General features: G+C 43.9%; 1 protein-coding gene across 2 annotated transcripts in view; it reads right to left on the minus strand.

The window, feature by feature from the left end:
- The window catches only part of NPAS2 (neuronal PAS domain protein 2), a 106,408-nt gene that overhangs the window by 25,157 nt on the left and 62,937 nt on the right, over positions 1-18,314 (minus strand). For both annotated transcript variants that reach the window (XM_056329242.1, XM_056329243.1), the window contains exons 5-8: positions 17,942-18,031; positions 11,389-11,509; positions 10,261-10,374; positions 999-1,117 (exon numbers count right to left, since the gene is read on the minus strand). In XM_056329242.1, coding sequence (XP_056185217.1) covers positions 999-1,117; positions 10,261-10,374; positions 11,389-11,509; positions 17,942-18,031 — 444 coding nt within the window. The remainder of the gene's footprint in view (positions 1-998; positions 1,118-10,260; positions 10,375-11,388; positions 11,510-17,941; positions 18,032-18,314) is intronic.

Raw genomic sequence — 18,314 nt, forward strand, 5'->3', positions numbered from 1 at the left:
GTGCAACATGCAAACATTGCTGTGTGCAACCAAAATGCTGGTTCTGCCTGACTTAGCCAGTCAGAGCAATATTTTTGCCTCATTTTAGAGGAGGAAGTCAAGAGCGGGGGTTAAGTGAGTCACTCAGGTGAACTGAAGAGATTGCTGTCTAGGATTTTGTGGCATTTAACACTTTCTCCAGGTTGTTCAGCAGCTGCTTCCTCGCTAACACTGGGCAGCTCATTGCCATGTGCAGCCCATTTCGTTTCCCTGTTTATGTTGAGATATTAGCTACCCAAAAGGCAAGGGAATTTGCTTTCAGAGTTCCCAGAGAACCTTAACTCCAGCCCCTACTGCCAACATGATTCCTGTGGTTAAGATTTATGGGAAGTGTCCTCACTTACCCAGAAGGGACTGTACTTGCCTGCTGGGGCCATGAATCACTTGAGAGTGCCCTGCAAGTCCCAGAGAAATACTGGAGCCAGGACAAGGGAGCAGTGATTTCATACCGCCTAGGTCTCAATTCTCTTAACCTCTGAGGATGGGACACCTGATGCGGCAGCTCGTATTTGTTAATCAGGGAAGCGCAGTGCCAGGCACAAGGTTGGGTGGTCTATCTTCATTCCCACAAGTGGCTATCTTACCACCAGGCTTTGGGGGGGAGGGAAACTAGCAGCGATCACCCAAAGACACTGAGGGACACAGGTGAAAGTGCTGGTGGCCGTCTGTACACTGTCCCATTGCAGGAACAGAAAGCAGCAACAGAGAGCCCAATTTCAAAGTGACTCTGCAATCCCTAACGCAAAGAAGGTTTCCATTTCCCATGCAAGGGGGGCAGAAGTGACACTGCCTCTGCAGATCCCGGCTCACACTGATAATCCTCTTCACTAGATTTTTATGCATGAAATGTGATATCTGTAATCCATTCAATTAGCAAAACGAAGAACTTTGCATTGTCACCCCGTCTGAAAGTGTTTTGAGAAGTTCTGAAATGAATGGGACCCAGGGTACACACTTACCTTTAAAAACTGAGGCGTTGCCAAACGAACAGTCGCAACAAAGCAGATCTGCTTTCCTGGAGATGTTCTGTAAGCCCTTGGGACAGCCTCGTCAAAGCCATTGCAAGTGGAGTTAGGCACTAGGTAGGGAAAAAAACAGGACCCAGAGTCATGCCTCATATGAGATTTATTCTCTCTGAATATTTTGCACATTTGAAGTGTACTAATACTAATTTTATTCAGAGAAGTGCTCTAAAAGCTTTTAAAGCTGATATGCATATATTTAAACCCAAGTCAGTCATGTTAGGCAGAAAGACATCAGAGCTTAACTTCAAGTATGAATCTTATAGGTTAATCCTGATAAAAATAAGGCCAAACCTTATTACAGAGCATAAACCAGCTTCCTGGAAAGAAACCCCAAGCATCCAATTCCTCTTTTTCACCACTCACAAGAAAAAATATATGCTGTAGCATGCCTAGTGCCCTAACTTCCATGAGGCAGTGAAAAAAAGCATTGGCAAGGGAGGGAGCTGCAGAGAGTTTATCAAGTCATTGTGGCTAAACACCTGGGCCCACGGCCAGCCAGGCTTCATCGAGGTAGCAGGGGGCTGCTTGTGATTCTCAGCTGCTGAAATGCACCTTCCTCTTCTGCGTCTAAGGAGAACCGTCCCCAGTGTGCTCAAGTTCTCCTTGTTTTAAAGAAGAGCAAAGAGGACACCATGTATGGCACTGGCTTCCAGAACTGGGCATCTCTGGTGAGCCTACAGATGGCCTGCTGTGTCCTGAAACACTGGGTAGAAGGAAAAGCTGGATGCCATGTGGCTACGGATTTTGTGAATGGTTTTTTATCTGCATCTTTCATGATTGCATGGCTCTTGTATAGCTTTGAGAGCCCACTGGCACCTCCTGCAACAGAGATGCATTGCCAAAAGAATGTGTTGCCTTAAGCTAGCCCACAGTCCCATGTTAGAATGACATCATGCAAATTCTCCATCCAAATTCGAGCTGTTTAGAGATAGTAATCCTCCTCCCACAGCAGTGAAAGAAAACTGTGTGCTAAGCTGCAGTGGGAACTGGGCTGGCCCCACGGACTCTTGCCTTTCCCAACCATCTTCCTTCCCTGGGGGCCGAGAAGGTCCCATCTAGGAGCCAGAGTGCAGCAATATCAGTTAATCTAATGCTAACAGGGATTAATGCTAATATGAAACCATCTTTCCTTACTATTTGGCGGCTATATGCAACTTCATGAAGTTTCCTATAGTCTTGCACAGGACAAAGCAGGAATAAGCATGTCCATTCCTGTGAAAATGAAGAGTTTTCGCTTCTCTATCTGGGGAGGAGATAACTGGCAATTTTTATTTTGAGGTGCTTCTGCTCTGGGCTTTAGTTCCCGAGTACAAATTGTAGAGATGGAAGAAGTCTCAATTTACCACATGAGCTTTTGGAACCCAGTTCAACCTATTAAAAGCCTTAGAATAACAATACATAGCTGATAACAAGGATAACAGGGTATGAGACAGAAAAACAAGTACTCTGAAGAGAATTCACACCTGTGATTAACTGGTCTAGGTCACTGTGTGCACAATCTATATCGCACCAAAAAGGGGAAGAAAGATTCCTCATCTGAGAAGGCAGCACAGATGGGAACATCCACAGAGATTACAGCCCTCTCTTGCAGCTGAGCCTGGAGGGCATGGCTGGCTGGTTAGTGAGATGAGATAAAAATACGGGCAAAATTCTCCTCCTTTTTACCAGCAAAGCACACTTGCTCTGGGGACTTCTTAGGAATATGTATTCCCGTTCTGCTCCTGGGGTTATGTGCATATATGTGGGCTTCTATGGGATTATTAATACAAGAGGTGGTTAAAAAAAAGAAAGAATTAGGAGCTACAGGAGGCAGGAGAAGCCTGAGTAAAGAGTTACTGGTTCCTCTTTGGTATGATTGTTTTGTGCAAGTCTGTCAATTTCTGTAGTCAGTCCTGTTTAAAAATGAATGGGATTGCTATAAACCCACATTAAGGACATTGTAAAAACATACTTCCAAGCTAATATGTTGTCACATTTGTACTCAACGGGGCCGTTTCTCTCTGTAATAGCCAAGTGCAGTAGCAAATGATTGCAGGATGGGCTCTAAGATATGAAAATTTAAGAAGTACATTCAAGCCTCTGAAGTACAGGTATGATAAGTTAATGTAGTTAGTGAAGCCCTGGGCTTGCAAATGACACCAGTTGCAGAAGAAAGTGGAGACTGAGCGGAGACCAAGTCACATCAAAAAGACCAGATGGCTTTTTTACTTCAGCTGTTTGATGTAAACAGCCATGAGCCTGAGATGCATTCCCAGAAGGCAGCAGAATACATCCCTGAATGTGGCACTTACAAAAGAGAATTGTATTTCCAAGAGGTAAATGCAATACTAAAAGGGTAATAATTATGGTACAGGACAGCTGTGTAGTAAGTTTGGGATTTCATCACAACATTTGGGCATGTTGAACTTAAGTGGCAGTGAAAGAATAAGCCCAAGGAGATGAGACAGAGCTGGCCAGGCTGAAAGTCATCCTGTCTTGCAACAGCTACTGTTCCATCTCCATACTCAGCTGCCTTTGGCAAAGTCCCAGAGCATTAAAAGCCTCGATGATGTAGGCAGGTAGCCACCACCTTGCAATGTACATCTCTACCTGAAAATAACAACTACAATAACTGAAACCGCCCCCCCCACTCCCCCCGTTTGTTTCTGAATTACTTTGCTGCCTGTCTTATTTTGTTGATACCTGTTTTTTCCACAGCTCTATCTGCACAGCCTATTTTGCTCTGCTCTTGCAGCCGGTCAGCAAATTTCAACTTTTTTTGCTCATGAATTTAAAAGTGTAGTTAAAAAAGAGATCATTACATGAATTAAAAAAAAAAACCCACACCAAAACAAACCTGGGGTAATCTTTTAAGCACGCCTTCTGAAAAATCCTACTTTATAATTCTTCAAGTCTCTTTAAAAGAAACACACAACATCCTGAAGTAGCACCGTTCAGTAGCAAACCTTCTGAGAGCACCACAGGAAAACAGTCAAATGGAAAATATAGGATGAAGTCTGAGGCTATGATGATACTAGTATTTATGAGTCAAATACAGGTCTTGGAGTGCTTTTGTCAGAAGGCATCTGATGAAAATGTTAAGCTGGCCATAAACAGGTGGCCTCAGGTAAATGAGGGCATGTGTGTTTCACAATTAAATGATCTATGCAAAATATTTTGAATAGGGAATTAGAAGGTCGTGTGACAAAGCTAAATGCACAATCAGAAAGGCAAAACAGTTGTCTTATATGTATTGGTTAGCTGATGCTCCTCAGCATGACTTTTAACAAGTTTTGCTGTTACCTACCAGACCTGCTGCTCCTAGAGCTACCACAGAATTCTTTTGTAGAAGTCTTAAATTAACTGCAAGTATCGTGTAAGAAGATAGAAAGAAACTGATTTGCCTATATACTGGGGAAGGGTGGGTGTTGTTGTTGTTTGATTTATTTTAGAAGAACAAAACACCAGGACACTAAGGACAAGATGTTAAAAATAAGGAATATATAAAAGGAACCTAGCCCTTAACTACCACAGACAAAAAGATTTTTATCCTCAGGGATACAAATCATGCCACAAAAAATGAATGAAAATGTGTTTAAAAAACCCCAGATGCCACATTATTCAGTTAATAATAGTACAGCAGTCAGTTGCTCGGTCATCTTCTTTTAACTTAGGATGTTTAAAACATATTCTTCCTATAACAGCAAACCTCTCATTTACACCATTTGAAACAAGAAATCCCTCCTTCCTCTTTTGTCGGTAGATGTTAATGTTTAAAGAACCAGTCTCAGCGACTGTCAAACAAACTGAACAGTGATTTCAAAAATTACAAGCCAAACAGAGCAGCATAAATTCAAGATTGTTTCATGTAAATAAATTCAGACCACAGATAAACAGGATATTCACCAATTAATATATATAATGAAGAAACCTAAAATGCTAGTGACAAGCCAGGCTGCACTCAGTAGCTTCAGCAGAGTAACAGTGACGGTGTCCATACATCATTTGTCTACTTTGATCTACTCTCTCCTCTTTCCTCCTCCTGTTTCTCCCCTCACTGTCCTGTGTTGATGTGAACCCCAAGTAAATTCCTTAGGACAGGAATGGTGCCTTTTTTCTTAACTGCCCATAGAGAGCCTGGCATAAGAGCTGCATATTGCTAGCTGCAGCTCCTACAATATCATTAATAGCAAATAATAATATGCAGCTGTCGGTTCTGATCAAAACATTCATTTCAGTTTGAGTTATTCTCGTTATCAGATGTTTCTACATATGCTTACACAGGCTCAAGATCAATGTATCTTCTGTATAAATCTGTTTATTTCTTTTAAAAAGGAATTTAGATTGGATTAATTGTACTGGGAGTGAAAAGATTTTTTTTTTTCTCCTCAGCATAATAATTTTCCTGATGGTTATTCTTATCTCTGAGAGATATATCAGCTAACAGTAGAGTATCTGCTATTATTAGCATCCAGTAACCAGATACTTCCTGAGTTTCCATGTAATTGGGAACAAAAATGCACAATTTAAAATTCCACTCTAATATTTAATTATATTACTTGATTAGGAACTCTTTTCACATGATGGTTATTGCCTCCTTTGAGAGGAAAACTTCAGGCATTGTGGATGAAAGGATGGATCTGCCACTTTAAAGATGCTGGCAATCTTTTTCTATATGGGTGAGCACTTTGAAAGGCAGGACTATGGCTTTGTCCCTTTCAGGAGTTTTTAAGCAAGTATGTCACCTCAGAAATAGGATACCAAAACCAATACTTGGTTATATAATTATGGGAGATCTTTTCTGTTTACAAATGTAAAACAATTTTCACAGGAGGGATATATCCAGCCCACCTTATCTTTTCTTATCAGAGCGAGCTATTAAGCGGCTTTGTAAAATAATTTATTCTCACTTAATTTGACATTTTATACAGGGAGCTAAGCATTTCCTTGGATGTTTTTGAGGGTTGTCCTTATTACTTGCCTCCCTTCTCAGACACTGCGTTGTTTATTGGTGATGCTGAGATGACTGTCCCTTAGCAGGTACGACTGGCCAACAGGTACAGGGATGGCACTCAGCTCCCTTAGGTGCTTGCATATATTAATCTCTCTTATTAAAATCTGGATTACAGGACCAGAACCTGAAATATATAAAAATATTGGGAAGGATTCCTATCTGCAAATAAAAAAAACCCTTTATGCTCTGAAAGCGAGTAGGCATTTCTCACAGAAGCAGAGAGGTAACTCCACCTTCCTCTTCTGAGTGGCCCATGGTCCGCCTCCCATCTCTGAAGAGACTCCTGAGTCTTCATGTCAGGTTACAGTCCTGCTATTCTCATTGAAGCTTAATTAATGATGATTATATAATCCTCCCAAATGGAAAATCAAATCTCTTGTATTTGATTTAGCACAGCCGATGACTCATGCAGTCACTCTGCACAGCTTGCATTACTGTTTCGCTGCTCTCGCTTGGGCACAGCTAATTTGAGGGGGGTTCACTGATGTCCAGGCAGCTCATGTCACATCCCTGGTGTAGATACAGCTACAGAAATGTCCTTGCAGCAGGCATTATGGAGTACAGCTTCCTGCACTCCATCCCTGGGACCAGCCCAAGCACGGACCCTCTTACTAACCCTGGCACTGGGCTGTGCAGCTCCTCTGGCCTCCAGCTATAGCAAAGCCCAGGAGCTCTAGGGACGGGCATCTTCTGAAAGACCGAACACATTCTGTGACACATGTGAACTTTCCTGGGCAATATCTGGGGGCTGCACATGCATCTCTCTGCCCCTTCTGGGATGGGGAAGATGGCAGTGAGTGCTCCTCGGGGGGAGCAGCATGGGTTTCATGTAGGTTGTGTGTGATCTGGCTCCCTGATGGCAATCCTGGTGACAAGTCACCTTGGTAGATATCAGGTACATTTTCTATTTTAGCAGAAAAAAAATTCTCTTTGGCATCTCAGTATAATGGCCTTTAAAGCCCCAGAGCTCCCCCTAAAGTTATGGAGAGCAGCTAAGCCCCTAACTGGCTTTCTAAACCTCAATCCTTCACATTAATCCATTCAAACCCATCCCTATATGATGTTCTCAGCCATAAGTCACAAGGCGATTAACGGAGAAGGTACAAGGGAGGAGGAAGGGGGGAAAGCTGACTGGGACCCCAGCACACATGCCTCCCTTCCCCCAAGCACCACCATTCCATAAGCAATGAACAATAATAAAATGATCTAAGAAGATGATAATTCAAGGGAAGTTATGCAAAAGGTTATGTGGAAGTAGAATAAAGCTAGTGACATTTTTGTTAAAGAGGGCAAAAAAGGACCTACCAGTTCTTCAAAACATTAGCGAAGGTTAAGTGAGAAGGAAAGGTGAAAGATTCTTTAGGACTGCCACTGCCACGACCTACATTAATGAGAATGGAATAGTTAAGTATCCTGATGGGATACAGCCTACCCAGGGATAAAAGAGCTTCCCCGGCCACAGAGGCTCTGGCATCCCTACGGCAGGAATGTGCAGGCAGGGTGGACTCAGGGTATGTTCAGCAAACCACTGGAAACAAAGGTAGAACTTGGTGTTGGGTGACTAAAAAGGAATGGCAGAGATTTTTATTTAGAGAAGAACATCCTGTATCAGTCTCCCATGTGTAAAAACATGCTCACACTTCCACTGCTGTGAAAAGCTACAGGGAAAAGCATTCTTGAATACGTTTATAAGGAACGTCTCCTGCTAATTAAGCTTAATTTGCAATTTCTGTCTTTCTCCCCCAGCAAACTCTTTTCTTATCTTTAGCTTAGCCTCCTTCCTTCACAAACACCTCCAAAAAACAGGATTCGGGGCCAGCTGATCCTATGCTGGTATGATGAGTGCTGGCCTGTGAGCGATATGTCTCTCCCCCACTACCCTTCCTACCCCTGTCTTTCTCACCCGCTTGGCCTCACACCTGGAGAGGGGCTGGCTGGGGAACAGGTATTTATTTCATGGGAGGAAGAGAGCAATTACTGGTAGATCTGGCAGGTGACAGCCCTGGGGTGCATGGGCTGAGAGGACAGTGCCCGATAACGGGGCATCCTGGGGTGTGGGAGGCCAAGCAGAGGAACCCAGCCCACTGCTGCGCCCATCAGACACTCAAAGATGTCCATGCCACAAGTTCCCATGCCAAAGCACAGCTGCTTGCACCCAGTCCTGGGGCTGAAAAGCTGCCCAAGGGGTGGCTGCATTCATACAGTGCTCGCTTGAGCTGATGTCCCCCGTGCCTTGCTCAGGGTGCAGCTGTCTGATGCAAGAAGCCCGGTGGAGCTAACAACAGCCACTTTGGAGGCTTGCACCTTCCTCCAGCTGCTCACTCTGTCCTTGGCTCAAGGTTATCAGCTCCTAAGCAAACAGAGTTTGCTGCTGCTACATCACGAGTCCAGTGCACTTGCTTCCACCTTTGCTGGGTGCTGGATTAGAAGCCAGGCTGGTGGAGGAGGGCAGAGGAGGCCACGGGAGTGACCCCCGGCCAAGGGGGAGCTGTGCTAGGGACGCACTGGTGAAGCAAGTATTTCTGCCAGACTCTGCACTGAGCTGGGGAAACTAAAGTCAGGATCGGCAAGCTGCTGTTCTGCAATGGGGAGATGGGAAGGGGGTCAGGAGGCACCATCTCACAGAGTGGGGGCAAGGATTGTCCTCTCCCTATTGACCAGAGGGTCAGACTGCAGCCCAGATGGAAATAAAGTGGAAGAGACAAAATAAAGCATGTTTAGAAAAAGGTGGCAAAGGTAAAAAAAAAAGAATTGAAGCAGGAAGGACATGTCTTATTTGCAAGCTATAAGCTCGGGTCTTTTGGAAAACGATTTGGTGTCTTCTGAAAGCAGTATGTTCCCATTTCGTTTGTATGCATTAAGCTAGGAAAGATATCTGTAATGCAAGTTTTATCCTTCTTCTGAGAAATAGCCACTGATACAAATCCTGGGTATGAAATCTTAACGGGTAAGAAGGCAATATTAAGGTCACACCAAAATAAAAGGCTGAAAATCCTTGAAGAAAATGGATCAGAAATTCCCCTGGTAGAAATCTATCCTTATGAGTCAGCACCTGAAATCCGGTTTCTGCTCTAGAAAACAGAACAGCTTGGTGTGCGCGTCTGTCAGGCAGTCGCATTTCGCTTCATTCAAACTAGAAAGCATACAGTCAGTTACATTTTTTTATACAAATAAAGCCTCAGTTCAGATGGCACCAAACAAGAAATACATATCTCCATCCTGCACGTAGGTTTCTATTCTAGTCATGTGGAGCAAGAGCAGAAAGTTAAATGGGGACAGGGACATGTTTTTTTCACAGCGTGACGTGCGGTTTTTGGAAAGCACGGTGGGGAATTTTTTTGCTGAGGATGACCTATTTGGAACAATACCAGCAACTTTGGAAATGCCACTCTGGAGTTCAATCAGGCAAGTAACTAAAGCAAACTTGGGCAGGCAGGAGAAGGGAAAGTAATAAAAGTGTATTTCATTTCTGACACTAATGGCCGTGCAGCAATCTGCTAGGGAATGGGGGAGGTGAAAATCTGCTCTTCATCCCTTGAAAGATGGTTTCCCTAGACCTACTGTGGTGCATTAGTGACTATGCTGACTGTATTTCTTCCTTTTTCTTTCTGGAGAGTATTGGGTTCCGCAGTGCTGGAGAGGAATGTAAAATGGCAGCTGGAGAGGGAGGCAGGTGGAACGTCCTCAGCCACTCCAACACCAGGGGCAGGGGACCTCTCACCGCAGCAAGGGGTGGCGGGTGCAGGCACTCAGCTGCGTGGTGCTGCTGCCTTTCCCCAAAATTTTGCAGAGAAGGGTGAGAGGGCAGATTTGGCAGATTATCAGTTCTGGCTGTTTGTGTTTAATGCAAGCCAGCAGCTAAGGTAGCAAGCTTATTAGTTAGCTAATAGGGAGAGTCATAGCGCACAATATTAGTGAGTACAAACAAACCCTCCTCTGAAACTTCCATTATCTGCAAACTTACTCAAAGTCTAGAATCACTGCTAACAAGTGAAGGCCAGCAACAAAAGCAATTAACACAATTCCACTCTTCATAGGTAATCATCCAGATATTGTAAATCAGCTGCGAGAGCCGTGTGAAGCAGAATTTACTCCATAATGTTAAAAATAGTCCTTGCAGTTAAAAGCCTGTTTTGTTCAATGGAGCAACACTTATATTTTATTTTACACAGCTAAAGTATCATTTATACAATTAAAGCTTACCATTGCTGTAAGACCGAAAATTTCCTACAAATTTTATGTATTCATATGTTGGAAATTCCTTTGGGTTCAAACTTCCTCTCAGAAGATGACAATAAAACTCTAGTTCATTGTCAGCTGGATTGTTAAAAGAAGAAGAAGAAGAAATAAATATACTATTTAAGCTAAACACAACCAACAATGTCTTCCAACCCCAATCTTGCAAATGGCAGCACAAGAGCAGCTTGACGCCACTCAGAGTCCTATACGCCAATGTGCTATACATTGCAGCATCAGAGCCTCTGCAGTGAAGCACCTTGCAGGGATGCAGGTTGCTCAGCGCCGTGCACAGGTCTGCCCGCAGCTCAGGGACAGCCTTCGAGAATACCTCCCCCTCCTCTTACACCACCCTCATCACGGGAGTTACACTGCCATAGACTGGTGTAGCAAAGGAGAGTATTGGATCCTTCATTTATAGTTTTTTTCTAGTCAGGCATTTCATGACTCACAGCTGTTCTACATCTTCTGTTGGAAAACTATGCCTAATTACCTTCAAAATATCTATTACATTAACTTTGGCATATTAGCTATCAGCTGCAGGTTTTGTATATACAGTAGATTAAGCAGCTGTACATATTGCATTACTGTGTTTTCTGGTTTCCTACGTCTTACCTCCTAGAGTGAATAAGGATGAGGCAAGTAAAAGCATTTTTAAGAGAAACAAAATTCAAATTGAAAAAAAATTGCCATGATTTTACAGATACTTTTCAACCATAATGCAAGCCAAAGTTATGTGACATTAGCATATCTCTGAACAGCATCTTACTTGAACAGGCTGAAATATCAATTAAGATGTGATATGTCTCCGGCGAACTCTCAGTTTCCATCGGCTAACCTATTTTCCTTAGCTGTCTCAAAAGATACGATATTTAATAATTAACATAACTGCAAGTAGTCTTAGCCTAGTAAAATAAAGGCAATGAGTTTCATTTAAAAATAGAACCAAAGGGTCATTCCAGGTCGCAAGATCCTTTTAAAAGGCTATGAACCTAACCTTTATATTACACATCACATAAAAATCCTCTTTCTGAGAGAAATTCTTTATCCTGCCTGTGCTTCTTCACTTACTGGGGAAGATAAAATAAAACTTACTTTTTAGGTAATCTGATGAAGCAGAATCCGTCATAAGCATACAAGAAGATAACATCTTATAAATTTCTGAATGTTCTTGTTCTGGAAGGAAATTTAACAAATTCTGATCCAAGACATCGCACTGTAAAGAAAAAGATCCTTTGAGAAAAATAGAAATATCACGACGAGCAACACTTGCAGAGATGCACAGCAATGTGGATAAAAAGCCTGTGGCAGTTGACAGGACTTTTCCCCCCACTGATTTCCTGGGACCCTAAAACAGGGGGGAAACTGCTGGGCAAACAGAGCGGCCGCTTGTCTGTGGGTTGGTTCTCAGCTTAATTCTCAGCGCTCAGCGAGGCTCCCCTAAAATTTCTCAGAGACCATCAGATGTATTGGGTATGTTGGTACAGTTAAATGACGAGACTCAAGAGTGAGCTGGGAAACGGGAGCCTGGCTCCCCGTATTGCTTGCTACCTCCGTGCACAGGACTGTTGTGCTACTCACTGGAGCTTGCTCGCTCCCTGGAAAACCCTGACTAGTGGGAGCAGTGGGGATGGAAGTCACCTTAGGTCACTGGCTGCAAGAGCCAGGTCAGTCCCGGATCCAGCCGCTCCCTGGGGGAGTCGCTCAGGTCCTGGGAAGTGCCCTCAGGGCAGCAGCCGTTGCTCCCCCTTCCTGCTTCCTGGCGGGTGGGAGCAGGGAGAAGGGCAGTCCCCAGTCTAGGCATTGCTTTGCAGCAGCAGTAGTTAGTCCCTGGGGAGAGGGACTTCATGGGGCCACCAGCACAAGCCCTCTGGCCAGCCATGGGCTGAATGCCTGGGCATCTGCAGCCCCATGGCACAAACCTGAAATCCATCTGAGATCTAGGTACTGAGATTTGGGAACAGAAAGAGGAGAGGGATTTGTGCAAAAGACCATGACTATCCCAAGGTGGATATCCAAGGTGGAGAAGATCATCGAGTCCAACCATTAACCTAGAACTGCCAAGTCCACCACTAAACCATGTCCCTATCCCAAGGTGGAGAAGACAAAGAAACATAGAATCACAGAATCATTTAGGTTAGAAAACACCTTTAAGACCATTTAGTCCAACCATTAACCTAGAACTGCCAAGTCCACCACAAAACCATGTCCCTAAGTGCCACATCTAAAGAGTCTGTCACAGGGTTGCCAAGAGAAAGATCTCACTTGTGTTCAGCATGGTGACTAATGCTAGAAGAGCACGTCTGAAAGGAAGTCCTGAGATAAAGTGACCCTCTAATGGCATTGACTTACATCCATCTCACTTGAGACTACCTCGGGCTGAGCTGGCACACTGACACAGCTTCGTGTGTCGTCAGAGCAGCTGCTATCAGATTGCATAGTCATGTCGAAAATGTGTTAGCCCTGTATGAGACTGGCAAGTTATTAAGCATCATATTTTATTTATGTATTTACGTAAGATTGCGCTTTGGTTTCCCTCTGCTTTCTACCCACGCCTGCTGTTCTGTGTGGAATTCCTGTTTAGAGTAGTTAAATGCATTGAGTGTACTTTGAAAATGAGTGCTACGTTTTACACGCTGATCTTGATGCAATAGTACATCACTTTAGATTATTCAGTTATAAGTATTTATTACATATGCTTGTTACTTGACTATCCCTTTTGTGAAGAATACTTGAAAATTATTTTTGTGACTTTAGTGTATATCTTATTAATATCCATCCTACTGATGCAGTACATGATTAATATTTTTATATATGTATAAATACATAAATACATATATACATACATTGTTTGTCATGTAGATGTATGTATAAATACACAGTTACATGTATTTATATCATGTATATATTTGTTTTATACACACATATATCTCTATACACACATTATATTTCTATTTATATTTACACAAAATATAGTACATTGTTCACGTAATTTTGGGCATATGAAGAAAGAGCACATGATGGGAAACTGCGGTGGCAACTCCTGTTCAAGGCTCAGAGAAGTAATATTTCCTGCTCATTCCCTTTCTACCTCTCAATGGTAGATAAAGATACTTATCCACCAGTTTCACGTAAGTCTCACGGAGGTTAATTAATCTCCCATCCGCTCAGCAGTAACTGCAGGAGGAGTAGATGTGAGCTGTCACCACTTTTCAGACTCACTATTGCTTCTTCAGTGACCTGAGGATATACCACCTTTTGTCTCTTTACTGTGAACAACCCCTGATTCAAAACCTGTATCAGTTCTGCAGTGTCGTTTCTGTTTAAGGTGTTAACTGCAGAGGCCTGCGACTACACCTGCAGCTGGAGTTGCAAGAGACATTTTTGTTCCACACGCCCCTCAGAGCAACCTCCTGCCCTGAGCACCAGCTACTAATTGATTTGCAAGCCCTGGCGTTTATGTCTGTTGCTGCCATCATGTACCATATCTGGAATTTAATGTTTGGTTTGCATCATTGCTGTTAGGAAATGCCCACTTATTTTTAACGAGTTAGAAAAAAATGATAAGCTATCTACTTCTTACTGTGTTTCACAACCCTTGCCTCCTGCAGGTTAGGCACATCTGTAAAGCGGCTCATGGAACAGAATTTCTGGCTCTTGTATGTATCAAGACTCCAACAATATTCTTGGATCAATATGTCAATCAAGAATATATTGACAGGTCAAATAGAGAGAAGCGAGCAAATATTCCACAGTCTTGCTGGAGCTGCAGGAAATGCCAAGCAAGCTATTCAGAGCTAAATCTGCACCAGATCCAAAGAGCAGACATCTGGTGCCATGGCAAAACGGTGTCTGGAGAGATGGACAAAATTTGATCACCACAGACCAAAATGCATCAGTTGGAGGAAAACAGTTTGCACTTTGTCTGATTATTCTAATTATTTGGCAGCAGGCAGTTCTGCCCCACTGGCAGACACAGCCACAAAGCATTGGTGAATGAGGCCGGCAAAGCAGATAAAAGATCAATATGAACTATGTTAATACATATTTATGCTGCTAAGCTTGGAATCTACTCTGCGCTTTTGAATCTATGTATCTTGTAGAGGAATTGTAGAGGAATGAAGGCAGGTGAATTAACATTGATAACATACAGCTGTGGGCTGGCTTCAGGGGCGGTGGGTTGGCTGATGTGGATAAGGTGCAGCTGTGGCTGGTTGCTGCTAAGTAGTTAAATAGCTCTAAGGGGTATGGAAAGGGGCAGTGGATGAAGAGGGACCTGGAAGAAGCAGAGGGAGAAGAGACCATGCCCTAGATGTAGGAGAGGCCCCAGGAGAAAAAGGGGGCCTGGAGGCAGATGCAGCAGAGGCAAGAAGTGGGTGGATTGGCCTGAAGAGGATGGAGAAACAGCGTGGACAGTAGATGAACTTTTGAAACCTTGTGGGGGGTTGATGGCTGTGTCAGGGCAAGGTGTGGGAACTACTTGTTGAAGTTAACCTGGTATGGGATGGTAAAAGCCTTGTTGCAGCTGGCTAGTTTAGCTAGTGCTGTGGCACCTTGCTAATGGAAACTTCTATTTACCCCAGATAGCTATGGCAGGCAAAGAAAACACTTTTGCGTACATGGATGCTGGTCTGTTCTGAATACAATACACCAAGTTCTGCAATCATTTGGTGTGTAGCTAAAATATCTATGTGGTTTCAGAGAAACAGCTGTACTCTCAAATGCAGCACCTTCCTCACTGTTCATTGCTTCTGGGGGGAGCTGGGTGAAGAAGAAATATGATGTGCTATTCCTGCTGCAGGGGAAAAAAAAATGCAGGGGAACTGAGCAGGCATGATCACTGCAGGAATGGGAAGGTGAAGAGCTGCAAATGCAACAGGCATCTTTCACATCAACACAAAAAATACAGCTCTTCTCTCATGTGCTGGGATCAACCTGCATCACTCTGTGTATCCTGCATTGATGCCCACTGCTGCCCTGCAATAGCAACACAGCACACAGAGCTTTTGTATGTTGTACAGTTGCTTTGTTGTGGATTTTCCCACCCTGACCCAACACAGCAAAGCAGCTGCCTGAGCTTTGCTGGGTAGGAAAAGGCCCCCTCCCAGGAGCAGCTCAGCCCTGCCAGGGACCTCATGCCTTTGCATAACTGCTTCCCACCAGCCCTTGTGGACTGTCACATGGGCAGGTGCTGAGCACAGACCCCTTGGTTACAGGACTAAAAGGTGGGTGAGATGGACACCAACTCTTCCAGATGTGAGCAGGTGCAGCACCTTCTGCCTGAGTCTGTGGACAGGCAGAGTCTGTGGCAAAGCTGTACCTCCTCCTCTAGGTTGGAAATACCCTGCTGCCTGTCTTTAACTGTTGCACTCAGCAAAACAGGTAAGAAGGACAGGGAGGACCCTCCTCCAGAGACTGCGTAGTCCTGGGGTCAGAGGGTCTGACTGGCAAATGCTGTGAGTTGTGCCCAGTTTTCCCGGAGGTCACTTCAGCGACAGTAAATCTTACCATGTGAGCTAAACCTCTCTACATCAACTGACCCTGAGAGTAGCCTCCGTATCTTATAAAAACAAACTGTTTAGAATTACAACAGGGGAAATTTGTGTTTGAAAATCCTCTGTGGAACTTAGGGAAGCTGTATTAAAGAGAATCGGATATATTTGTTCTCAGCACCAGAGTCCTTCATGATTTTAATGAAAGAAAAAGCATCAGATTTCTTCATAGGGGCCCTCAGAGTCCTGCTTTGCGTTCTGCCCAGTTTTGCTTTCCTTTCAGTACTTGAAGCAGAAGATTTGCAGAGTGTTCCCCCCGCAGTCGCAGAGGAAAAAGAATTGGTATTTGTCCCTCAAACAGTGACTGAACTTAGCTTATAAATAGATCCTGGAGGTAAACAAAACAAGCCACACAGATTTTCCAAATAGCACTCTGATCAGTTTTAAAAAGTAAAAAGACATATGGAAAGGGCAGCATGGGACTAAAATACGCTGTTTACACCTAGCTGCACGTTCAGCTGTCCCCTGTCTGTGGCTGTAGTGATTTGCCAACCTTGGGCAGGCAGAAGCCCTTATTGCTTGCTTAGTTGCAGCCTCTGGGATGCACCCAGTTGTTAATCATTATCACTCCATCAGCTCTGAGAAGGTCTGTGGGAGCTCCTGCTCCACCTCCAGCCTTGGCAGAGTGGTCCCTGTCTTGGGCTGCTGTGGGCTGCTTCTGTGTGAATAAAAAATAACGCCTGTCTTTGTCCTTGTTTTGGGTTGGATACTGGGCAAGGTTATCACACAAGGTATGACTTTGGGAGGGAAAACAGATTTAGTGTCTGATGATCCAGCTTGGGAATTATGAACCTGAATACATCCATGTTCATCCAAGGTTAAGGTTTAATGCACAGGGTCTGAAATGTGTGTTCCTGAAGAGCAGTACTTTCCTGCAGCAGATCAACCATTTCCACTAAGAATCAGTATTTGCAAGGGATAGCAACGAAACCCCTAAACCATGAAAGACAAGGAAATTCCATGGAAATCAGTAAGTGTATGAAGACCCAACAGCCCGCATGCAGGACAGGGCTCTCTCTGCCTTTGAAGTGAAGATAAATGTTAGAAAATGGTCAACTACTGTTTTTCTCAACCGCTGAGGATTAAAGAAAGCTGAAACAGATAGATTCAGTTCAATCTGTTGTTGCATAGCAATATTCTGGCATTTACCAGGAGCTGCTGCCTTTCATCAAGTTCCTTTCGCCTCAGAAGAAAATAATTTTTGTTCATATTACAGCAAAATAGTGTGTATGAAATACATTTGTCTGGGTGGAAAACATAATATGTATTTGGTGACGAAGTAAACAAGAGGAAAAGAATTGTAATTTTCCTAAGAACGTGGCGGGGGGTGGTGGTGGTGGTACAATAATGATTTGGCAGCTATTTTTTTCTCCTGGGCATGTCTTTATTTCAGACCAAGCTACTAAAAACGAATGTGAGGATTAATCCTTAATTATTGTGCCGTTTCTCCTAGAGCAGCCTTAGCAACAGGAGCAGGGTTCGGAGCAGTCCCTCTTCCCTGCTCTTCCAGTGTCTCCCACAGCAAGACCCAGCAGCCCACAGATAGAACAAGCTGTATGTGCCGGACCTGAGCGCCAAGCGTTGGCTCCACCAGCACCTCCTGTGGGCAGGGTGTGCTCCCCTCAGGAAAGCACAGCTGAGCTGTGGGGTCACTCAGCAGCAGCCCTTGGCTAACTCTGAATTCAATGAGGTTTTTGTCCTTTACCTCCCTGGGAGCAGAATAAGGCCCTTAACAAGCTCCTCGCCGAGCTGCCAGTGGCACTGGTGCTATTCTCTGCTAGCTTAGAAATCAGAGATGGAAAAGATCAGCCAGGTCACCCTGTCCCTCCCCTAGCCAGAGTATTCCCGCAGAGCTTTTCCCATTCAAGTCGAAGTGCCTCATAGCAACGAAAACCTGAAGGGTATGAATCAGACAGAGAGAGAACAGAGCTGATCAAAAGCAGCTGGCCAGCATAACGCAGGGACAAACCCCCTCACTGCATTTTGGTGAAAACACCATTCACACACGCCACCCGCACCCTTTTACATCTGTTCCTAAAAATGCAGGTCCCAATCCTACAATGTGTAGTAGAAAAGCCAATACCAGAATTACTTACCGGTAGATGCCCTAGAAGAGGTGTGATGCTGTCAGACACATAGATAATGCTTCCACCTGTGGTCACTGCTATAATGAAGCCATCTAATGCCTAAGGAAAACAGACAAGTGGAGAGTGCTTTGATAGGAACAAGTGGTGTAAACAGGGCGTCTCATCGCACGTTGATGAAAACAGTTTGACTTCAGCACCATATTGTTATCGAGTTGTAGGAATGTTATCTCGAGTTGCAGAACAGTAATTCTCTGATTTTACAGTCTGATTTAACTTTTACAACACTCTTTGTAGTCTAGTAAAACCTACTATTGAAGCAACAAAGGGCTCACAGGAACATTTCATGTCTCAGTTTTTAAATTAATCACACATTTTAATAATG

The sequence above is a fragment of the Falco biarmicus genome, chromosome 2 (genome assembly GCF_023638135.1).
Source record: "Falco biarmicus isolate bFalBia1 chromosome 2, bFalBia1.pri, whole genome shotgun sequence".
NCBI lineage: Eukaryota > Metazoa > Chordata > Aves > Falconiformes > Falconidae > Falco > Falco biarmicus.